The sequence below is a fragment of the Anarrhichthys ocellatus genome, unplaced genomic scaffold (genome assembly GCF_004355925.1).
Source record: "Anarrhichthys ocellatus isolate YVR2014 unplaced genomic scaffold, GSC_Weel_1.0 scaffold70, whole genome shotgun sequence".
NCBI lineage: Eukaryota > Metazoa > Chordata > Actinopteri > Perciformes > Anarhichadidae > Anarrhichthys > Anarrhichthys ocellatus.
Window position 1 is genome coordinate 29,425 of NW_022280100.1, and position 25,109 is coordinate 54,533.

Here is a 25,109-nt window from a genome sequence, read left to right on the forward strand (position 1 = left end):
TTGGGATGTACCCTATGTAATAAGTATGGTAGCAACCTTTTCAGTCACTAGATGCTATACGTTTCTAATTGTTTCTAGTGTACATGAGTACATGTGTACACAGTTCAATTTTTAGTTCAATTCAATAAGTTTTATTTGGACAGCCCAATATCACTAGTTTGCCTCAGAAGGCTTCACAATCTGTAGAGAATACACCCTCTGTCCTTGGACCCTAACATCAGATAAGTAACCCCCCCCCTAAAAAAAACCCCACAGTGTCTCCTTCAGAAAAATTTATTGGCATTGTCTGTCCAACCAAAACGTCCCTTTATCATTTTATTCTATTATACATTTGTGTGGTATTGTCATAATTACCATGTTGATTCTTGAGTTAGGGCCAAATGTGTTTTGTGAGGTCATATTGACCTTTGACGAAGAAATTCTTATCAGGTCATTCTTAAGTCCAAGTGGATGTTTGTGCCAAATTTAAAGAAATTCCCAGGTGTTACCGGGATATTGCATTCTTCACTACCTTAAATCAGGACCTGAGATAACATAATTAGCGCCAAGGAGCTACAAGAAAAATTTAAAAGGGTCACAGGGGCTCTCACCTCTCCAGTCCTCTAAAAAAATTAAATGTAGAATAATCCGAGATGTAAAAATTGCTGCTCACAACCCATGACCCCACTAGAGCCACAACCTGTGAAAAGGGGTCACAATTGATTCAAAAAAAGAGGGTACAAGCCGGAAAGACTTGGAACCAGTGCTCTAAAACACTGCAGGAGGCTAAGGTCCTTGGTATCTTTAGGAACCAAAAACTCAAACAAAGAAACGGCCAAAACAAAGATGTAAAGTATATGGATCTTGATTCTTACTTAAGACATATACAGTACAGAAACAGATATTGAAATATTGAAAGGGACGGAAGGAGAGCCAACATAACTTTGAACAGTACTAAGAAGACTTAGTGAAGGCTTGTTTAGTCTCTAGGTTTCCTTTGCTAAGAGATCAAAGCAGGGGTTTGCTCAGGCTGAGACTGGTTAGAACTGGACTGTTGTAGAATGGATAAAGCAAACTGAGGAATGCTGGATCCAAGTTTGAGATTTTCATGTAATTTCCAATTACATCTATTAATTTCCAATACAATAAAATCAAACATTTCTCATACCACCTATGCCTACAGCATTAGTAATCTGACCAAATTCCCAATATTGGGCATGTACAGTGTTTAAATCGCCTCAAAAGTCAATGAATCTTCACATAGGACTTTAAACTCTGCATAAAAACAAATATCTTCCTGTTTAATCACTGCCCAAAGTGAGCGCATAACCAAAGTCCACTTCTACTGCGTGAACAGAGACCTGTCCTCATGTCTGTGAGTACCATTGCATTGCTTTATTTTGCAGCTAAATATACTTAATGGACAGTAAAGAATTCCAAAGTATGGTGAATTTTCTGAGCAGTTTCATTAGCACTAGTGTTCTGTTTCAGGCACATGTTTACTTTGACAAGCCTTAGGAATTTCTTGTGACTGAAAGTGGTAAAGAAACCTGAATGACAACATGTTTTGGTGCTTGAATCAAAGTTAGGTGGCATGTGCTGTAACCAGTGAGCTACTGGGTGCTCTTGAAACATATTCCTCATGGACTTTTTATATTCTTTATTATATTTTATTTATTTATTATTATAATGTGAACATGCTCACTCATGGTAATGAACCCCCAGACAATTATTACCATCAATGCAGCTCTTTCAGGCCTTTCAGCATCTTTCATCCCATTGGTTTCATGTCCCACAAGAGTGAATGGTCATGTTGCTCCCTTTAAGTTGAAGGCATAATAAGGAAGTTGTTTGCCATAACAACTTTATGAGGTGATAATATGTCAAACAAATATGTTCTTTATAGCTGGTTCCACTGCCTCAAAGTGGCCAAAAAGTTCATAAATGCAGGTTTATGTAGAGTGAAGTAGACCTGTGCTACTGTTTCCTTAGGGAATCAGAAACGAGTGCTACTGTGAGTCAGATCACATTTGCATACAGTTAGAACTTCTTCAACTTCTCCATGTTGTACCACTAATTCTGTGACTGTTTGTATCCATCACCAGCATGTGTGTTTAAGTTTTTAAGTTTAAGTTTTATTTATTATTTATTGTTGTTTTTTAGGGCCACTAAAATGAGCCCAATTTCTGCAAATATGGAGATTGACCTGGACCCACTGATATGATATGTTGACTCTTTTCGTCCACAGGGTGCAGTCAGCATGGAGCTGTCCCCACCCCCCTCAGGTCTAGAAGCAGAATATGAGACACTTTTCACCACAGGCTCCCTCCTTTTCCTCCATGAGCTGATCTCCACATTTGATGAGGAGGTGGATCAGGTAAGACAGCTGAAAAGGCTTTTTAAAATTCAATGCAAGACTTGACCCCACTCACGATGAGGGGTCTTTTATACTCCACTCAGGTCCTGCAGCTCCGAGTGTCCAGAAAGGCCCATTTGGACCTCTCAGCTGACCTGCCAAGCTTTCTGGAAAGTACCACACATATCAGGAGGGACCCCGCCTGGAGGGTGCTCCCGGTCCCCCCGAGGCTCCAGAGAAGACATGTGGATATCGGGGACCTGGCTCCCTGTGACACCCAGCGCTTCATTAAAGCTCTGCAGTCATCAGCACAAGGCATACAGGTACCACCTGTGCCCACACGACACCAACACAGAAACTGGACATAGAATGCTATACTGTTGGGTGATAAAAGGCCTATTTACGATTGCTAATGTGGAAATCATTCACATTTATGAATACACTTATATGCAGTAAGTAACTTCAGTATAGTCATATCACACTTAACTCTGTTCATGTGCATCTATGCTATCCTTTGATTCCAGTTAGACATGTGTAGATGTGAGAATTACATACACACAACATTTATGGTAATGCTGTAGGCTAGTTGTGTACAGATGTTAGCATGATAACATGTTGAACCAAGATGGTGAACGTGGTATTACCATAGATGTATATAGAGAACGTACATACTAAATATCAACTAGTTAGCATTATCATTGTGAGCATGTTAACAATAAGCTTAGCATTGAGCTCAAAGCACCATGGTCCCTACAAGCACAGCCTCACAGAGCCACTAGCATCTCTGCAGAGTCCTCACATAACTTCAGACTCTGTGAACTCTCTCTTTGGTTTCAGGTTGACTTTGATGATGGGAACTGTCCTACATATTACAACCAGATCAAAGGCATTCATAACGTCTTTAAGGCAGTTCACAACCAGTTCCCCAGTAAGTGGCTTACTTTATATCAATACTCATGTTGGCACAGCTACATTACTGTATATAGAGGTACGTAAGGTCGACACATTCTCTGACCCACCTCCCTCCATGTGTTCACAGATGTTCCTCACATATCTCAGGCTCCAGTGCTGATGCTTCGCCCTCGTGCCTGGAACATGGTGGAGCACAACATGATGGTAGTATAACCTCTGTAATTCATCTCACTCACTTTATTCAGTCAGTGCAGATTGGGTTTGAAGATTTGACTTTGGCGACTCCTAGTGGTGAATAGTGAATTATATCTACGGAGTGAATATTCACACCCCCTCTCCAGGCTTCAAAATAAACCTCTCACGGTGTTCATTCATTCATGAGTTTAAGATAGTTTTTTTCCAGAATCTCTCCCATTCAGTGACTTAAAAAAACATAAAATAATAAATAACTATACAATATATAATCTGAATCAAGCACTTGATCTCTGTAGCTCTAATGTCTTGGCTACAGCCTTGGCTTTTGGTTGAAAGTTTAATAAAATATTTACACTTATTTACTGGTCAAATAAACATTTGTATTATTTGTGGGAAGTGATATGTTTACTTTTGCTGAAACTTTTTTCAGTACAAATACCAAACATTTACTGGTTGTAACTGCTCAAATATGTCATTTTTACATTTATATGAATGTAATTTGAATACCATCAGACAAAATAAGCAGTTTTCTTAAATCTATTTGGTGCTTTGGTAACATGTGATGGACATTTGTCATTATTTTTGATTTGTTATAGGCTATACTCGTACATGATTAATCAAAAGAAAATAATCCATACATAATGATGACCCTATCTGTTTGCCAGGTGGCAGGGAAGGAGGCTCCTGGTCCTCTCTTTGACTTTGGACTCCTCATGTTTCACTGTGGAGAGACACTTTTTGAAAACAAGAGTGGACCCTTTTTCTACCTCTCAAAAGTAACACACACACACACACACACACCTACACACACACCATCACTCAAAACCATTGTCATGAAGTTCTACTGTTTCTTCTTGTTTTTTAGGTGGAGAGCTTCATGGAGGCCAGACTATGGAACAAAATATTTGTCTGGACACAACAGAAGGTCTGCATGTGTCAGTGTTTATGCACATATCAAATATCTATGTTCTCCTACAAAGTGTTCTTTATATATACAGTTCTATTCTCAAAATTTGATGACTTGTTTTTAACTTCATTCTCAAAATCTCAGATCAATTGTTTTGTGTCCCTAATACCAGGACTTAGTCACAGTATACACACTCCCCTGGTGTAAATTATTTCAAGGCCATCCAACACGCTTTATTCTACACCTCATTTATTACACACATCTGGAGAAGCTAAGTGGTAAATGGTAGATGGAAAAAAGAGACTGATTTTCCTGTTCTAGAAATACATGTTTTTACTTTCACTTTGAGCATTTCTGTTTAAGCCAGTTTTTTATTTCCGGTTTATTGCAGCAATTTTACTCTCCATTTTCAAACTGCCATTTCAATTTTTATTTTTCAGTATTTTTTTCTTATTAACATTTTTGAATGCCTTGTTTATTGTGAGTAGTGGTATAAAATAATCTCTGTGAAACGGTCCCTCATATGTGGTCGTATCTACTGAATTTGTCTGTATCTGTGTGTGTGTGTGTGTGTGTGTGTGTGTGTGTGTGTGTCTAGTTGGGCCTTCCGCTGGGCAGCATTAAGGCGACGGTGCTAATTGAAAATGTATTAGCAGCATTTGAGATGGAGGAGATTCTCCACGAGCTGCGAGACCATTCAGCAGGACTAAACTGTGGCATCTGGGATTATTCAGCCTCCTTTGTCAATAAATTTGGTGAGCCAAACCTTCTGGCCTCCCAATGAACCCTGTGCTTTACACCGAGCCTCTGAACCCAATCATTGCTTCAGGGAAGGTCCATGCATGAATAGACTAATGAATGGGTCTACTGGGAACAGACTCCAGGGGCCCAAAGTTTCAGGGCCCCCCTGGCCTTCACCTAAAAATGTCACTGCAAGAGATACTGTATGTACCACCCAGACATTAAAAGACTACAAAGAGACACAAACTCACAGAGAGACGTGTAACGACTACAAAGAGACACAAATCAACAACTATAAAGTCTCTGTGTCTTGCTCCTGTGTAGAAGAGGTGGTGGGGCCTTTTGCATGTCTGTGCCCAGGGTCCCATTGTCTCATAATTCACCCATGGGTGCATGGCCAACTGTATTATCAGAATTACGGCTCATAGAATAGGTATGATGGAGTGTATTTATCATTATTAATAACGATATACAATCGGCAAATTGTAAACAAAAGTGAAGCTGAAAAACGGCAATCCTTGCCTCATTGAAGTCAAGAGGTCATGCGTTTCTCCTCCAGGTCACCGACAGGCCTTCCTGCTGCCCGACCGCAGTAAATATGTGAACATGGAGAAGCGTTTTCTGCGCAGCTACATGGACCTGCTGGTTCAGACATGTCATCGGAGGGGGGCGCTGGCCACAGGAGGCATGGCAGCCCTGCTGCTGCCTCAGGACCCGCTCAGTGACTCCCACAGCAAAGTGTTGGCTACTGTCACCAGGTAGGAACATCACTGTTCACACACATTGAGACTGAATGACACTTGGACACAATAACAGACAAACCAGTTAAGGCGAAAGGTAAAGAAAAATGTTGTATTTCTCTGTAGGGTCCTTTTCATAATGTTGTCAGACACTTATAATAGCAATCTGAGCCTGTCATTGGCAAAAACAAGCACTTTTAATGGATGTTACGTTACATTGACAAGGACTAATTTCAAAAATTGTTGTCCCGCTAGTTACTTCGACACAAAAATATGTGGAAATATGGTCCAGGTTGAAAAATACCAAAGTTACCCTTAAAGTAAAGTGAATACTCCCTCCACCACTGCACAGAGCAGACTGTCTTTGTCAAACTGTCTCGCTGATGTCCATCACACTGAACCGGTGATGAAGGGTCAAACTGAAAAGCCAGCATTATTTCATTAGTCAAAAGAAATCTGACAAAGTTATTGCCACATCATGTTAATAAACCACATAATATACAGTGTCATCCATGCGTATTTAGCCTGGTGATGTCTGTATTCTTTGCTGAGTTGACAGACGTTATCTTCACAGTTAATGCATTTTTAAATTGAAACATGTTGGCTCCTCTGACACTGTTTCCTCCCACCTGTCAGACTGAAGTTGCTGGAGATCCAGGCAGGTGTGGACGGTTTCATGGTGTATGATCTGAGCTTGATTGAGCCCATGCAGAAAGTGAGTACTGGATCATGAGCCATACAAAGCTCTCTATAAATACATTTTCTGTTGGTAATTCTTCACCTCTTCTAGCTCTTCAAGCTCCACACTGAAGGAGATAACCAGCTTTACCAGCTTCGACATGATGTCACTGTGACTCCTGATGACCTGTTGTCCATGCCTTTGGTCAGTCGCTCAGTTGTCTCAGAATAGGACAGCAGAAGCTGTAACATTTTAACATTATTTAACAAATTTGTTCAGATTCAACCATTGGTAGACTGAAACAAAAAGCCTCTTCTAGCCTTTATGTTCCAATTGACAGATTTAGTGGGCACCAATGGGCAGAAGTGTCTTGAACTTGCATTCTCTCTAATATCCACCAGGGGGCGACTCCTCTGGTTGTATAGAAGTCTATGAGAAAATGACTCTACTTCTCTCTTGATTTATTACCTCAGTAAACATTGTAAACATGAGTTTATGGTCTCAATCTCTAGTTTCAAGTCTTCTTCAATACAGCATGATGTTCATTTAATAAACGATGGTCCATTTAGAGTCAAATAGACCATAAAGCAGGGTATGCTTTAGGGCGGGGCTAGCATTTGATTGACATGTCGCTACCACGGCAACCTGGTCACTTAAAAATGTCTTGTTCAGCAATTGGTTGTACTAAAAGACACTAAGAAGGTGGCTGTTAATTTTATCTGGTAAGTACATCTTGTTTTAGGCCAAAATTAGCATCCCAATTAATATCACAGTTAATGTGAATTATGGATGCACCAAGCTTTAACAGGTAACTTAGTGTTTGTTAATGTTAACGTACATGGCTCCACCAGGATCTCAAGCTCCACCCTCTAATTCAAATATGGTCACATCTGGCTCCAAAAATAGAAGATGGCAATGGCCCAAATGCCAAACTCAAGGCTTCTAAACAGTAGTATACAAACCAATGGGTGACTTCACGGGGACTACATCCACTTATTATACACAGTCTATGCTAGGCACCATGCAAGAAGACTGCTGAAGATATTATTGGGAGGGAATGTCAAATTCATTTACACATGAATGACATGAAATGTCTTAGTTTAGGTAGAATTCTACTCCAGGGATGAACCCGATAAATCCAAAACATATTCCTCTTCAAGTGGAGAGCGCTGTCCAACATGTCACTCCAAAATCTCCCTTAGGTGTTGTAGTGACCGTTGCTTCCCAATAAAAAGTCACTACGGTTGCTGAAATGTTTGTTCTGACACGTGCCATAAATAACGAAGTCGTTTCCAATATAGGCATTTTATTTCTCACATAATCAGAGTTCCACCACTTTCTCTTCAGTTATCCATTTTCTCCATAAACCAATAAATCATAACATTTACATTCGTTAAATGTGCACGGTCAAAAACTGTTTGCTTCTACCTATTAGCAACAACCTGTGTCCAATGACCCCACTGATTATATTACCTGTGCTCTGATTTACATTGGCACTACACCCCCATGTGGTGGGAGGTTGTACAAAAACAAAAACAACAAAATGGCTCTTACAGGTGTAGCATTTTCATACATGAGACAGAGCATGATAGGATGAGAAGGTAATTCTGATCTTGGTAGTTGTATGTAAAAATAACTGGATATGCAGTGTTAGTCTCTAATAATAAAGTATATTCGGATGTATTTTGTTTTTCTCCAGGGAGGAGTCACCCTTTACGGTTTGAAGCATAACATTGCAGTTGGTGTCCTCTTTGTTAATGCTTGGCTATCAGGTATGTACATTCACATACTCTTGTTCTCCTCATGGTTAGGAGCAGGCAGGATGAATGAAGTGAGTCTTATTGTGTGGACTGTTAAAAGCAATTCTCTGTTTCCTAGGTAGAGGTCATTTTTTCTACAGAGGCCAGGTCGAAGATTCAGCCACAGCAGAGATTTCCAGATCACAGGTGGGTTTAGGATTACACGATCCAACTTCAGCAGCCATCCCTGTGGGCCATAACTTACTGCAAAGACAAAAACCTGTCTGCAAATATTAGGGCTTTGTACAAGGAGGATTGTACGACATTTCAGGCCATGTCCACATTACTCCGTTTCCATTTGAAACGCATATGTTTTGCTACGTTTACACTGAGCGACCACACTACGCGGAGTTTTCGAGCACCGAAAACGGAGGAGTTTGAAAACGCTCCCGAAGACGGATAAGTTTGAAAACTCTGGGGCTGCCTCTTCGTGTGGACGGTCGCAAAACAGATACATTCAGAAACGACCACACCCGCCTTCGCTACTTGATTGGTTCTTAGCAGTCATGACGTGTCCTTCCCTGATTCGTCACATGCCTATCACGTGACCCTTACCCGGAAGCTCACAAACAACAACATTGATTACTGATTGACTACCAGGTTAATTTAATATGGACAAGTGATTGCAGGCATTGCTGACCTTGTTGTCTTAACTAGCAGCTGTTGTTCAGTTAAAGTCTGCATTTCTGTGGAGGAAGCAGCTGTTAATGGAGCGATTAGCGAGCGGCGTGACCAGCGGCGTTATCAGCCCTACGGAGCTGACGTCTGAAGTCACGGTTAGCAGTAAATGCTATTCAGTAGGACAGATAGCTAATCCACCAGCAGAGCTACGAGTGAGAACAGACAACAACGAGGAAACGAGTGAGAGACGTGTGTTGACCACATTTATGGACCCATAATCTAGTAAACATGTAAGTGTTGATTTGAAAGTAAAGTTGATGTGAGAGAGAGAGATAGAGAAAGACCCGTAGCGCTGTAACTAAGTCTGAAAAATAAAACGCCTAAAACTTTCCACGCACTGTCTGTTTGAGTTTATAGAGGAATATTTTAGAGGAAGATCTTAAGTATCAAACACAACCTTTCATTATTAAAGACTACTATATTACTCTGTCGTATTTTTTTAAACTAAGCAACCAATCTACTTCCTGTTTACACCGTCACACGCATGCCCAGTGTACGTTAATGGTCACGTGATATCCATTTTGGAAGGTTGCCGTGTGGATGCAGATCAATTCGAAAACGATGCTGAAACACCCATGTGGACGGAAATCATTTCTATTTGTAGTGTGGATGTACTCTCAGTTAGACTCATGACCACCGCGATAGATAAAAGTTATCATTTTGCCTTAGCGTCACCTGCAGGTCAAATGGTATTTATATGCAATATATTTTTGAAGGATTGCCTAGTTTAAGAAAAAGAAAATGGAGGAGTAGGGAAGAAAATGTTTTACAAAATGGGGAAAATGATGTGACTCATCCGACTTTGGCTTTGGTGGGCTTTGAGCAATGCTGATTTCTTTCTGTTGGGCCTACATGAAAGCTATTCAGTTGCTCATTTATGTGCAAAATGCTAGCTAACATCACCATCAACAATGCTAACACGCTGATGTTTAGCAGGAATCATTTTTGTGTATTTGAAAGCTAACATTAGCAAATTAGTACTAATCACAAAGTAGCTGAATCTGATGCAAATGTCATTAGTTTTGCAGGTATTTGGTCATAAAGCAAAGTATTGGACATATTACAATGTTGACCTGATAATTCATGGGAATCCATCTAGTAGTTGTCCAGACTGTTGCTTCAGTCTGGACCACAGTTGTGGGTTGACTGACCGAGACACTGACATTGCTGCTAGCGTGGCTTGAAATTGGCTTACACAGTTCATGAGTCATGAGCAGGCGTAAAAACCTCCGGTTCTGCCAAGTGAAGCCAATGTGGAAGTTTCTTAAAACTTGCATTTCTCAACTGACGACCAGGGGGCGACTCCTCTGGTTGTATAGAAGTCTATGAGAAAATGACTCTACTTTACCTCAGTAAACATTGTAAACATGAGTTTATAGTCTCAATCTCTAGTTTCAAGTCTTCTTCAATACAGCATGATGTTCATTTCGGAAATTATGTTCCATTTAGAGTCAAATAGACCATAAAGCAGGGTATGCTTTAGGGCGGGACTACTGTGATTGACAGGCCGCTGCCGCTACCAGAGACTTATCCGGCGTCACTACGTCAATCCTCTGCCGCATACCAAATATGGTAACTTCTGTTCATTGGTTGCAAAAAAAAACCAACATGGCGACGGTCGTAATCCAAGATGGTGACTGCCGGACTCGAGTCTTCAAAACATCAGTCCACAAACCAATGGGTGACCTCATGATGACTACGTCCTCTTCTTATATACAGTCTAGACAGTAGACTTATATAGTCTTAAGCCAAGCACCTAAGTGCATTATAAGGGTCCAAGTAGTGGCAATATTTCCATCAAAATATTAAAACGTCCAGGATCACCTTTTACATCAATGTCTGTAAAAATGGCATGGCAATCCATCCAATAGCTGTGGCGATATTTCAGACTGAAAGTGGTGGACCAACTGACATTGCCATCGCCAGGAATGAGCCGCTAGCACGGCTAAGAATTTGGTTTCATCTGATTTGATTGAAAGTGCCTTAAAACACAAGCAAGCAACCAACCATAACTTGATTCAAATGTTGCTTAATCCGGATTGCTCTACATAAATGTGTGACATCATGTTTTTATAACTCAGCCCTGCCCCCCAATCAGTAAGAAGAGCACAGACAGATGATGTGAAATCTGCTCTAACTCAGGCAGAAAATAGTACCCGCATGTATATTGTTGCTCAGAGACGCTGGTTGAGAAATTAGGTTTTCAGGGCTTTTAATAGTGCCTGTGCTGTACTGCTTTTCAAACAAAAAACAAAACCGTTATCTCTAAATGAAAAGGCTACGGGGAAACAGGCCTTTTAGTTTGTTAACCAGCCATTTTGACCCTGAGGTACGAATCACCTGACATGATACTGAGTGTGTTTCATGTGTCAGGTGTGGCAGTGGATCCGTCACCAGACTCAGCTGGAGGACGACAGCAGGGTGGTGAGCCGGCGGCTGGTGACTGACCTCATCAAGGAGCTCATGATGGAGCTCAGGGCTCTCTGTCACTCCGTTAGGTAAGCAGACACTCCTTAAGGGCACCTTTTGGGTCGTTTCAGCGATGAGGACACGTGATTATGGTAGATCACCAGCTCCATTGACATTACATTTTTTTTCATTGCCCCAAATAATAGCATACACAGTAGATCTGCTCTGTACATTATATGCCCCATGCTCTCTTGAAAAATGTTTATTTATATTTTTTGTTTTCTTGACAAAACCTTTCTCTGTGCACATACCAGTCAGACTACTGCTGTTCTTTAGCTATAGCTTATAGCTATATCAAATCTGTTCAGAGCCCAATTATGTTCTAAACACACATAAAACAAATATTGTAATGGTGGATTCGTACTGTGAAAAAAATTGATTCAAATACTTCATCATGTGTTATTTTACTGCCGTCTATTCCAATGGACGGAGAAAAAAAAACAGCTATTACAAAAAACAGCTATTACAAACAGCTATTACAATTTTTTTTTTTGTAAATATGTTTTATTGATTTTCACAGTTTTTATCCCACCAGGGAAGAGGATTCACACATGTCTGAGGGCAATTACAGATTGAAATTTAAAACCTCATTCCCGACCCTGCCCACCCAGCCCACCCAATGCAGGGTTACAGGCTATGGAACTTATACATTTAGGTAAATTCAGGTACATTCAGGTGACGGAGATGCAGACATAATATCAAATAATTGCATTAATCGAAAAGGCAGAGTAAAGCAATTTGGAAAATAAAAATAATAGCGAGAAGTTACATGTAAAAAATAAAATGATTAATAGCTAAAGAAAAAAGAAAAAAAAAAGAAAATAAAGAGGAGGAGGAGGGGGGGCTGCTCACTGTTGCTATGGGGCGGATAGGGGATCCACATTAGTCTTTGTGGAGAGGTTCTTGTAAGGAGTCGTAGTATTCTAGAAAAGGTCTCCATGCTTTACGAAAGGTTTGGGAGGACACTCTGAGAGTATATTTATTTTTTTCAAGTGTCAAGAAATACATGACATCTTTGACCCAGTGGGAGAACGAGGGGGGCACGTTGCTTCCATCTCAGAAGGATCAAACGTCGAGCAAGGAGTGAAGGCTACGACCACATTGGCTTTATTTGGTAAACGGGCATGGAAGTCTTCTGGTATTAAGCCAAAAAGTGCGCAAATTGGGTCCGGGTCAAATTGAGCTGCAAACATCTCACTATAAGCTTTAAAAATACTTATCCAAAAGGTGGAGAGTTTCGGGCATAGCCAGAACATGTGCAACAAGTCTGCTGGCTGGCCTTTACATTGAGGACATAACGGATCAGAGTTAGGGTAAATTTTTGCCAATCTAGCATTAGTGTAATGAGCCCTGTGTACCACTTTTAGCTGTATTAAGTTGTGTTTAGCGGATGGAGATGATGTATATATCAAGTCTAAAATAGAGTCCCATTGGTCATTTGTTATAACCACTCCAAGATCTGAGTCCCAGGCTATTCTTAAATTTTCCAAGGAGTGTGGGTTGATATTGTTAATGAGCTCGTAAGTTTGGGATATCAATCCTCTACTGTTCGGTTTCAGTTCTAGGAGGTTGTCAACATGAGATTTCATGGGCTTGTTCGGAAATGAGTCAAACGTGTTTCGTACGAAGCACCTGATCTGCAAGTAGCAGAAAAAATTGTTCCTTGGTAGATCATAGATTTGTGATAATTGGGAGAATAAAGCAAACGTGTCTTCTATGTATAAATTATGGATTGATCTGATCCCTTTATCAAACCATAGAGTAAATGCGTTATCTGTACAGGAGGGAATAAACATATGATTAAATTTGATGGGGGAGCGGGTGGAGGCTCCTTGCAGCCCAAAATGTCTCCTACACTGAGCCCATATTCTTATTGTGTGATTTACCATTATGTTTGTACTCAAGTTATTGCTAAGAAGAGGCAGGGCCGCACAGACCACTGAGCCAAGGTGGTGCCGGCAGGAGGAAAATTCTATTTGTACCCAGTCCGCCTTTCCCACAATTGGCCTGTCTTCAAACCAGTGAAGTAGGTTCTGGATATTGCATGCCCAATAGTAAAAGAGAAAATTGGGTAAAGCTAAGCCTCCTGCGCGCTTTGGTCTTTGGAGTTGAGTCTTGCTAATCCGACTAGGTTTGGTCCCCCATATGAAAGAAATGATATCTTTATCAAGATTTAAAAAAAAATTTTTTTTTTAATCAGGATAGGAATATTTTGAAAGAGATATAAAAATGTGGGTAATACTATCAATTTAATTAGGTTAACACGACACACTACTGATAATGGTAACGAGGCCCAGCGAGTCATATCCTGTTTGCATTTATTCAAAAGGGTAATATAGTTATTTTTAAAAGTAGAATGAAAGGAGCGCGTGACCTCAATCCCCAAGTACCTAATGCCACCCCGGGCCACCTTAAAGGGGAAAAGGCTGGAAGGGAGTGCCTCTGCTTCAGAGTTTAGAGGGAAAAGTTCACTCTTTTGCAAATTTAGCTTATATCCTGATATTTTCCCAAACCGATTCAGGATCTCTAGAATTTAGGGAAGAAATAAGTATTTCCACTCGACCCGGTCAAAGGCCTTCTCTGCATCAAGAGAAACCACTACCTCTGGGCACGTTAAGGGGGCCGAATGGACAACATTGAATAGTTTTCGTAAATTTGAGTGGGAGTGTCGGCCTTGGATAAATCCTGTTTGATCAGCTGAGACAATATCTGGGATCACACTCTCCAGGCGTTTAGCTAAGACCTTAGACAGCACTTTAAAATCCACATTAAGTAGGGAGATAGGGCGATAACATGAGCAGAATACTGGGTCTTTATCGTTCTTAGCCAGTAGGGATATAGAGGCCTGTCTCAGAGTTATAGGAAGAATGCCTAAGGAGAGTGCTTCTTTAAACATTGCTTTAAGAGTTGGTGCCAGCTGATAGGAGAACTTTTTATAAAATTCCATCGTAAACCCGTCCGGGCCTGGTGACTTCTTGTTCTGCATAGATTGTATGGCCATGATGATTTCAGCAACTGATATATCTCCACCTAAACTGGTGTTTTGTTCCTCTGATACGGTAGGGATAGTCAAATTATCAAAGAAGGCACATGAGGGGCTGAGGTCATTGCTAAGTTCTGAGGTGTAAAGGTTAGAATAGAATTGTAAAAAGGTTTTATTTATGTCATTATGATCTATCAACGTTTCTCCTGTGTTTGATTGAATCTTTGTGATATTACGGGTGGTAGCCACTTGGCGGGCTTGCATAGCCAGTAGTCTACTAGATTTATCTCCAAATTCATACACATTATGTCTGGATTTTAAGATTAGACGTGTTGCCTCATCAGTAGATAGAAGATTAAATTCAGTTTGGAGTCTTAACCGTTCCTTATAAAGATCTGTAGTCGGGGAATGAGCATATTTAGACCCCTGGGGGTGCGCGCGAGCTTCTGTGTTATGAGGCAGTGTCGGTGATGAAGGAATACAATTCACGTCGGCAGTTTGACACCAAACACGGAGCTAAATTTATCCTCCAAGAAAAACATCAAATTGTCCAAGAATTAAAAGGCAGACTGCAATCACAGCAGAATATATTTACAGAAGCTACAGCCCAGTGCATGCTAAAGGTATGTGAGCAGATGTCCTCCGATCAGATACAGACTTTTACAAATGTCAGTTTGTGAAGAAACACCATCGCAGACCACTCGGTTCATGAACTAGCAGGCAATCTAACAACACAGCTAGCCGAAGAGATGAGCAGGTACTTGTATTTTTCATTAGCTGTTGATGAAAGCACAGACAACACGGATACAGCGCATCTATCCATGTTTATAAGACCTGACACTCAGTGAGGAGCTCTTGGATGTAGCTGCCATGCACGGGACGACGACGGGGACATTAGTGATGCAGAGAGGTGACAAAAATAGCTTTGAACAAAGTTAATATAATAACTTGTGTTTGATGATATTTGTCTTTGTTATTTTCTTTAAAAGTTTGATCTTTGATAGAGTAATGTGGGTTTCTTAACCCTAAATTAAAAGGATTTATGTTATAATAACAAATGTGCTTACATATTTTTTTACATTTATATAACTGCATGTACAATATTTTTACACTTCAATAAACAACAATCAAATGCAGAGAGAGTTATTTAACAATATGTTAGGGAGTAGTTACAGTTACACAGTCTTAGAGTTACAACCGGCCCTTTGAGGGCGACCATGATGCTGATGTGGCCCAGAGTGAAAATGAGTTTGACACCCCTGCTTTACAGGATACAAACAATGAAAGCAGCTACAATATAAATTAAAGCTGCAAGTCCGATGTATTTTTTTTCCCTTCGGACAGCCTGATGCTGGATATGATACTTTGCAAATAGTGCACTGCTTCCTGTATCCGCTGTGTGGTGCTACAGAACACGTGCAAACATGCATTGTGTTGCTCTATATCAGGGATTCCCAAAGTGTGGTGCCTCTCGGGGGTGCGCGAGAGGAAAAATGTAATGGTGGTCTAATGGTGCAGTCCTGTCTCCTAAAAATTACGTTCCCCCAAAACTAAAATGCATTCTCAATTACGTTTGACCATAAACGTATTTTCTCCCTGATTACATTTGTGTTTGACATATTACAAAAACGTTTCTAATCAACATATCTTTGCCAAACATATTCTTTATTATTTTTCTGTGATCTGCCTCGCCTCTACCCCCGCCCACGAGTTGTTGCCCCGCGGCCTGTTCCGAGGGCTGACAGACCTGACGATGGGGTGCCTCACGGCGGGGGCGGCTGGAGACCTCGCGTCCGGCGCCAATGGGTGAGTGCCCGCCACTCGGAACCATAAAACCAAGTCCCGGATTTCACCCGGGGGACATTCTGGAGGTATTGTGGCCGGGTGATATGCCTCGTTGCTGGGGAGGTATGAGCCGAGAGTGGCGGGGTGTTATGGAGGTATATTTTATTTATTTGTATCCATCTAACCCTAACCATAACTTCCACTAGGAAGCCACGTCCCCACCCAAACCTAACCCTTAAGAGAGTCACGGTTACTCCCGGATTTTACACACGGGCCTTTGTGGAGGTATTGTAGCCGCGTAATGTTCCTCGTTGCTCGCCTGGATGGGCGCGTTTCTGCTGGAGACAGGTGGGGTGTTTTGGTGGTATCTCGCCCGACAATTCGGTGTTGTTCCCGTGCGTGGATGAGCGCATTTCTGCCGGAGACAGGCGGCGTGTTGTGGTAGTATTCTGACCGCGTAATAGGGAGAATGAGAGGCGGTGGTGGAGAGGGGAAAAAAGGTTAAAGTGTTAAAATGTTGATTAGAAACGTATTTGTAATAAGTCAATGTAATAAGTCAAACACAAATCAGGGAGAAAATACGTTTTTAGTCAAACGTAACAGAATGCATTTTAGTTTTGGGGGAACGTAATTTTTAGGAGACAGGACGGTTGAATGGTGTAATAATTAATATTAAATATAATTTTAAAAAATGTAAGTGGGATTTTTCACAAAATAAAAACATGAATTATAAAAATTCCCTTTGGAAGATTTAAATTTAAAATTAAAAACTTACAATTTAATAAATAAAAGCACTTCAGCTCCTGCCGCCAGTCTTTTATGTACACACTAGCCAGCCTAGCTTATGCAGCTAACGTCAGCTAACAGCTAACTTCATTCATTCAGCAACATTCATGCAAATATGCTAAACTGGCTGAAATCGGGGAAACTGTCAGGTGGGACATCTGAAGCTATCAGTCATAAAAGAGGAGAGGGACAGAGAGAGAGTGAGGAATCGGAGGCGAGAGAAACGGAGAGGTGTGTTGAGGAGAGACCAGGAGAAGAAATCGAACGGGAGTCAGAGAAAGATGAGACGGAGGAGACCGAAAAGGAGGAAGGGATAGCACAGACAAATGGGGAGCACATAGGCCCATCGCGGAGTCAAGGTGAAAAAAGAGGAAATATGATGAAAATGATCTGGCTTCACTTGGATTGGCAATGCAGATTGCCCAAAGCCACAGTGCGTGGTGTGCAGTGAGGTTCTGGCTAACAGCTGTCTGAAGCCCTCTTATTTACCTCGCCACCTGAACACCAAGCATGCCAGTGCAAGTCAAAAGCCCCTTACATTTTTTCATATCAAAATTGGAGGAGTTACAAAACAGCCCAAAACAACTGCAGTCTCATTCATGTGTTGGGTCTGCAAAAAACGCACTACGGGCTTCATATCTGGTCAGTTACAGAATAGCAAGAAAGGGGCTACCTCACATAATCGCCGAAGACGTGTGCTTGCCAGCTGCCAAAGAGATGGTGGAATGTATGATTGGAGAGAGAGAAGCAAAACAGTTGGACATGATCCCGTTGTCCAACAACACTGTCGCGCCGAATCGATGCTTTGTCCGAAGACATCCTGGCTACATTAGTCGGTCGCGTGAAGAAGAGTGAGTTTTACTCTCTGCAAGTAGACGAGTCTACAGATGTGGCCAATCTGGCCAATCTTCTGGTGTACGTCCATTACCTTTTCGAAGGCACGGTGCAGGAAGTTTTTTTGTCTTTTTTTATCTTGTAAACAATCGCCACGCGCGAGCAAACTGTTCTCTCATTGGTCCGATTTTTATGCGGCTATAAATAGGCTCTGTTGCTTTTTTTTTTTTTAAGGTGTGGGGGGGATTGGGGGTGCGTGAACCCGGTCGGGATGTAGAAGGGGGTGCGTGGCCTAAAGAGTTTGGGAACCGCTGTGGTAGAGGAATAGGCTATGATTTGCCCACGGACGTATGCTTTAAGAGTTTCCCATAATGTAGCTTGCGAGATCTCTGGGGAGGAGTTAGTCTCTAGAAAGAATTGTATTTGGGCTGAAATGAACTTCACAAAATTGTCATCTGTAAGTAAGAGAGGGTTGAGTCTCCAAATTCTGTTTGGGGGTGGGCGGTTTGGGAGGTCTAAATCAAATGGAATGGCACTGTGATCTGATATAACAATACTATTATACGAGCAGGACTTAACCTTAGGCAGCAGTCTATTATCAAGTAAGAAATAGTCTATGCGGGTATAGTTATGATGCACATTTGAGAAAAAAAGAGTAAGCTCTGGTGTTGGGAAACTTAAACCTCCAAATATCTGAAAGGCCACAATTATGCATGAAATTGTTCACAACTCCAGCCGACTTGGAAAGGTTCTGAGGTTTCTGGGATGACCTATCCAAGGTGACATCCAGCACAAGATTAAAATCACCTCCTATTATAAGCAATCCATTGTCAAGCTTAGGTATTGCAAGAAATAGCTTCTCAAAAAAATTACTGTCATCGCAGTTAGGGGCATACACGTTTACCAAAATCACAGGATTAGCCCAGAGTTGTCCAGTAACAATAACATATCTCACATTTGGGTCACTAATAATCTCTTCGGGATGAAAAAAGGTGTTTTTATTAATCAATATGGCTGTCCCTCTGGCCTTTGCATTAAATCTGGAATGGAACACCTGGACAACCCATTTTCGCTTGAGACCAGCAACGTTGGTGTTACAAAGGTGGGTTTCTTGTAGGAATGCTACGTGTACTGTCAATTGTTGTAGATGAGACATGACCCTTTGTCTCTTAACTGGGTTATTGACTCCTTTTACATTCCAGGATATGAACTTGGTTGGGACGTTAGTCACCTTACTGGACCAACCGCTCATAGTAGTTTAAGAAGAGGGATATAGCAACAGAGCGCTGAAGGGAGGGCAGGGGGGAAACAAAGAACAAAACAAAACAAAATGAGAAAGGAAAAAAAAAAAAAAGGAAAGAAAAAATAAATATTTGACAGGGCAAAAAGTAGCTCTCTTTTTAGCCACTTCAGCGCTGCAGTCGGCGTAAATATGAATTCCCGCGCCCCTGTAGGACAGGGGACCTTTCTCTCGTGCCAGCTGCATTATACGCTGCTTCGTCTGGAAATGATGAATGCAGGCAATGAAGGGAGGAGGCGCGCTCTGTCCACTGCTAAACCACGGGGAAAAGCGTCAGCGCCGAATAATTCTCCTATGAAGGATTCAATGAAGGAAGTTGGGCGGGTGCCCTCCGCTCTCTCAGGTATGCCCGTAATACAGATATTGCACCTCCGTGATCTGTTTTCGAGGTCGTCGACCTTAAACTTCAGTAGTTCGTTCTCCTTCATAAAGCTGCCGACCATGGTCTCCAGTGTAGTTATTCTCCCCTGAAAGTTGTTCATTGACGTCTCAATGGCTTGAATTGTCTGGTCGTGTCTGGTAATAGTGGCGTGGTTGGCTGAAATTTGTGCCGTCAGATTTGTGATTATTCGCTCCTCCATACCGGCCAGTAGTTTCTGCATGTCAACGAGGGATAGCACTGGGTTATTGCCACCGCCATGTGTGGTGTCGCCGCTAGCTAGGTCTGATGCTAGGCCGCCATCATGTCTTTCCTCGCTCTCGCTTTCGGGTTTTTTACCTCCTCTGGCTGTGTTGGGTTTGCCCATGCTGAACTGAATACAGCGTACACCGTAGCAGGAATATATTTTAGAAGCTGGTTCTCCAAGTTTCAGGTGGGTAATTATTAAAGCAAATGCCAAATAAATGTAAAATAGTGACAGAGCCCTTCTGACGAGCTGCCTACTCCGCCATTTGCTAAACCGGAAGTCCTCTTAAGAGACCTTTTAAAAGAAAAAAACCCCACGTTTATTAATTTCTCATGAATGATTAACTCATATCAGTGAATACAGTGATGATTTAAAATAACAGTGTGTAACATTTAGGGGGATTATAATAAACTTAAAACTCCCAAGGTATTGCCTTGTGTTATTCAGTTTATTAAAGACATGTTTCTGACATGGCATTATCCCAGCTCTTTGGTATGAGTCGATTATCAAGCCAACAATGATCCCAGGGTGCCTTTATACTATAGGGGTTTTATTCTGAGAGTACGCTCAATAAGATATACTCACATATTGTTAACAACAGGCCCTCGCAGTACTTTTGATTGGGTCAATGTATATTTGCTCTTTTGAAACTCATCCAGGGTGGTGTTGATGGCAAGTTTTACAAAGCTATTAAAGCATTACATCAGGCCCCTATAGCTTGAGTCCAAGTGAGTGATAGGGCTTCCAGTTTACTTTATGCAGGTGACATAGTCCTTGAAGATGTTGAATATTGTTTGCTCTACATGGAGGCTTGTGATCAGCCAGAGTAAAGCTACTAGAGAAGCTTTGCATGTACAGCTTCCCTTTCCCTCTAGTCTGCTGTCTGATTGTGAGGTCAGGCTGATCTGGGATCAGCTCTTTGACCTGCAGAATCTCCGCCAAAGTTCTCCTCTCAAACGGGTCTTGGAGGAGTAGTGCTCACGCTCGCCTGTAGAGACTTCTCCTGACGAGAATGCGTAACTTTGGCCCCAAGCTGAATCTATTTGAGGACGCTGATTGGCTAAATTGTATGTCACTCATTTATATCTTTAATCAGCAATTTGTTAAACTGCTTCATAGACCCGCCTCCTGTGGGCCATTTCTCCATGGCTGAGACATGCAGACAGGCGGAGAGGACGAGCAGGAAAAGCATATATTTTGCGCAGATATCATATTTTACAAATATTACTGGGTACATTCCATATTTCAAAAACACAAATATTGACAATTTGTATAATTTATTATTATTATTATTATTATTATATATATATATTTTTGTGGCTCAAGGAGGGGTGCTCAAGGTGAGGCCACGCCCCATGGCCCTCTATTGGCCAGCCGCCACTACTGATTCCTATTAATATTTAAACTTTACTTTGGATGAATTCATGTCTTATGAAATAGTGATTGGAATACCAGCAGACTCTGCGGGCCGAACATGATCGATAATCAGCTAAATTCATTTTGTAAAGATATCGATCCACATACTCACAGCTCTATGAATGATTTTGTCCAATTCTTAGCTATGCAGCTGGAATGTGGGGTTGCAAGGATGCCAAAAAGTTCAATTATTTTCAGAATGGAGCCATAAGAGGTTTTCTGGGGATACATGATTTACTCCTCGTCTTGGGATAAAAGGAGATATGGGTATAGGGGCCACTGGATCTTGAACAAAAGAGAGAGATGATACGGCTTTGGAACCGCCTGATGCATTTGCCAGAGATAACAAAAAAATGTTTTTAACTAAGATAAGGCACACAGTCATCCTTGACCAAGGAAATATATTAAATCTTAGAGAGCCAGACTTGGCGTATATCTTTCGTAAAATGCTTTGCTGTGATGGTAACGTAGTGAAACTATATTTTCAGAGACAAATGTTCAAATGACATATTGTCAAATCTCGATCATATGTTCAGATGAAGCAGTGTTATGGACATGGGCCCTTTGTTACTTCCTTTCTAACTAGAGGCCAGAGGTCATTGTGTGCTCTTTTCAGAGCTGGTATCCTACCCCTTGCTATTGAAGTAGGTCGGTTCAAATTCATGCAGGAATTTGCAATAGTTGTGATCTAAAAGATGTTGAAAACTTTCATTTCATATCATTAAATGACGATTTGAGGTTTCCCTTGTTTTATGAAATGTTATATCAAAACCCTGAGCTGTTCTGGGTGGACGATGGGCAGACATTTGAATGATTGTTTAGGGTTGAAGTATTTCGGATTGCAAACACTTTTTAGGTAAAATACGTTTGCTTTGTTTTGTTTCCATCTGCTCCCCGTAATATGATGTTCGTGTACCTTGTTTGTGTTTTTGGTTTCTTTTGGCTGTACATATATGTTTGATTGATGTTTATGAAATTTGAAAAGGAAAAGCATGGCACTAAAATACAGGAATACATCAATTAAATCATTTAACATTTCATGTTTACTTTAAGGACAGTTTAATCTCAAATGATATTTTAGAGTTATGCCCATTTGAATGGTCAGGGGATTTATTTGCAAAGTAACCATATGTTTACTTTGACATTGACAACCAGCCACATAACACAAAAAGAGGCACAGACATTGAACCATAAACCACTTCAGTTTTCGAGCTAATGTCTGTTCTTTATCAAACATCGGTCAGTTTAGATGTTGGGGTCCTAATTCTTCAATACCATTGCTAACAAAATGTTATCGGTCCATTATGTGTAAGCTACAGTTAGCACATAGTGTCTCTGTGGACTTGCCTACGAAAAAAGAAAAGAATGGCTTGAAAGTTAGGAATTACAAAAAACAAGTCAACATTACTCAGCATTATGAAACAGGTAGTTTAAATTCTGAGATAGAGAAACACAAGATTTTTACATATCGATACTTTGATTAAATATATATATACATTCTTTCCGTAACTCTTTGTCTTTTCCTGTTGGAAATAGATTTCTGTATTTGCATCACTGTAGAATATTCTGTCCTATCGGCGCTGTGGCTCAGGTGTTCAGGTGTTATGTCTCTTTCTGTCTGTCTTCTTTAGGGCTAAACAGAGGTTACACACAGCAGCGGACATGTTCCTGGAAGTGGTCCTAAAGAGAGATTTCCCAGATTTTATCACCACCTATTTAATTCAGGACCACACCTTTCTCAGCTCCCAGAACACTGAACAGGTGAAGGCTCTGAACACAGACTTGCCCCAACCCAAACTGTGAGCGTCCAGCAGAAGACTGTTCTCTGCTCAACATGAGGAACATGTTCTGGATCCCGAGGGACTTCTACAGATTGCAATGAAAATTTTTCTTTTAGCTATTTCATAGACTTAATCAGTTAGTTACTATGAGGAACTATTCATTTTGTGTTTATTAGGTGAATTTAATTTCATTTTAATGGGTAAGTAAAAATCAGGAAACACTTATGTGTCAAATTTGATACCATGGATCATGAAAGCATTTTCACAGCCAGAAGTCAGGACCTGTACTGTGATGATGATCCCTTCTTTTGCTTTACATACTAAATAATATTTATACTAGCCAGCTACTATCAACCAAACACTGCTCACCTTCTCCTCCTTCTGATTATTGTATATAAAGCTTTGGCTAATACACAAAATGTTAAAACTGAAGGAATGTTGGAAGTAGATGGTGATCTAAAGAGGGTTTTTAAGATAAATCTAAAAACAAGAGTGATATTGTTGTACTGTAGCTAGCTTCAACATTAATCCAGAATACCACTAAGAAAACACTACGTCACAGCCAGGCTGTGCCTCCTGGTTCCCCCTGTGCCTCTTCTTTTCGTCTGTGGGTACAGCCCAAGTCTCTTAATTGTCATTTCCTCGCTCCTCGCTTGAACCGGAAGTTGTTCTGCACCGCCATATTGACGGCCGTCCCAAAGCTCGGAGGATCGAGGAGGCATCTCTGAGGAGCCATGAGCAAGGACGCACGAGAACAGCCTTCCAGGAAGTGTTTTAACGGCCAACACGCCCCCTCATTGTTCATCAGTTATGTGATTGGACGCTGCAGCCGATCGGACTGATCTGATTTTTTTCAACATGTAAACAGTGAAGACGGATCGCAGATTAAACTCAAGATTTATATTTGATTAGTTTTCTGATTCACCATCTGATTTAAATAAATGTTCATTGTAGTCTGAACAACAAAACGTCAAACACAAACAATTTTCTCCATTTATTAGAAAGATTTGTCTTTTCATGATCTGATATTTCCCTCAATAACTTTTATTATGGATACAATTAAAGTCAGAGAGAGCTGGAGAGACAAAACACTTTTTACATTATTTATCATCATTTCATTCAGTCACGTGAGGGTGATCATTCCTGAGTGTCGGGTTTGATGAGTTTTATTATTTAAATGTAACCTGAAACATTGAGCCTAATAAATTAATGCAGTGTTCAAGAGAAACCATAATCATATTCTGGGTTATTTAATATTGACATCACAATCGACATTTCAAAACGTACAGACGCAAATAATTCATAAATAAGACAAACTGCCGGTAGAAATCGGTCCTGTGAACAAGACACAGAACACAGTATAAATATCACAGAACACGTGTTTGACGTATTACAAATACGTTTCTAATCAACATATCTTTGCCGTGTGTTTCCCACAATGCGCATACATTTGTGTTTGACGTATAACTACGTTATATTACGTTTGACTGAAAATGTATTTTCTCCATGTTTGGTTCGATTTATTACAAATACGTTTCTAATCAACATATCTTTGCCGTGTGTTTCCCACAATGCGCATACGTTTGTGCCCGAACCAGGGAAACCGGGGCACCCTCCCGGAGCCAGACCCAGGAGGGGAGCTCGTAGGCGAGCGTCTGGTGGCCGGGCCTTTGCCCATGGGGCCCGGTCGGGCTTAGCCCGAATAAACACCATGGAGCAGCCACCCTGTGGACCCACCACCTGCAGGAACAAGCATCGGGGTCGGGTGCTATGCAGACCGGGCGGTGGGTCGGGCGGGAGGCCCGGGCATCCCGATCCCCGGCAGCATAGACTAGCTCTAGGGACGTGGAACGTCACCTCGCTAGCGGGGAAAGAGCTGGAGCTGGTGCAGGAGGTGGAGCGATACCAGCTAGAAATAGTTGGACTCACCTCCACACACAGCGTTGGCTCTGGAACCAAGCTCCTGGAGAGGGGTTGGACTTTGTCCTTTTCCGGAGTTGCCCAGGGTGAGAGGCGCCGGGCGGGAGTGGGGATACTCACGAGCCCCCGGCTGAGCGCCGCTGTGTTGGAGTTCTCCCCGGAGAGCGAGAGGGTCGCCTCCATGCGCCTATGGGTTGCGGGGAGCAAGGCTCTGACTGTG

At 41.4% G+C, this 25,109-nt stretch overlaps 1 protein-coding gene across 1 annotated transcript; it reads left to right on the top strand.

Moving 5' to 3' along the window:
- Positions 1 to 1,324: 1,324 nt before the first annotated feature.
- On the top strand, positions 1,325 to 23,653 carry ugl (ureidoglycolate lyase). The gene is made up of 15 exons (XM_031873266.1): positions 1,325 to 1,354; positions 2,228 to 2,356; positions 2,440 to 2,658; positions 3,173 to 3,263; positions 3,375 to 3,451; positions 4,108 to 4,218; positions 4,308 to 4,367; positions 4,948 to 5,104; positions 5,650 to 5,848; positions 6,467 to 6,545; positions 6,621 to 6,713; positions 8,209 to 8,281; positions 8,388 to 8,455; positions 11,363 to 11,487; positions 22,820 to 23,653. Exons 1-15 carry the CDS (start codon positions 1,349 to 1,351, stop codon positions 22,989 to 22,991), a joined length of 1,659 nt encoding a protein of 552 aa, XP_031729126.1. The 5' UTR covers positions 1,325 to 1,348; the 3' UTR covers positions 22,992 to 23,653.
- The last annotated feature ends 1,456 nt before the right edge of the window (positions 23,654 to 25,109 follow it).

Excerpts from the sequence above, each read along its gene's own strand:
- ugl (XM_031873266.1), top strand. Across the intron at positions 2,357-2,439 it reads TTGATGAGGAGGTGGATCAG|GTCCTGCAGCTCCGAGTGTC; the intron begins GTAAGACAGCTG and ends TACTCCACTCAG. Across the intron at positions 6,714-8,208 it reads ACCTGTTGTCCATGCCTTTG|GGAGGAGTCACCCTTTACGG; the intron begins GTCAGTCGCTCA and ends GTTTTTCTCCAG.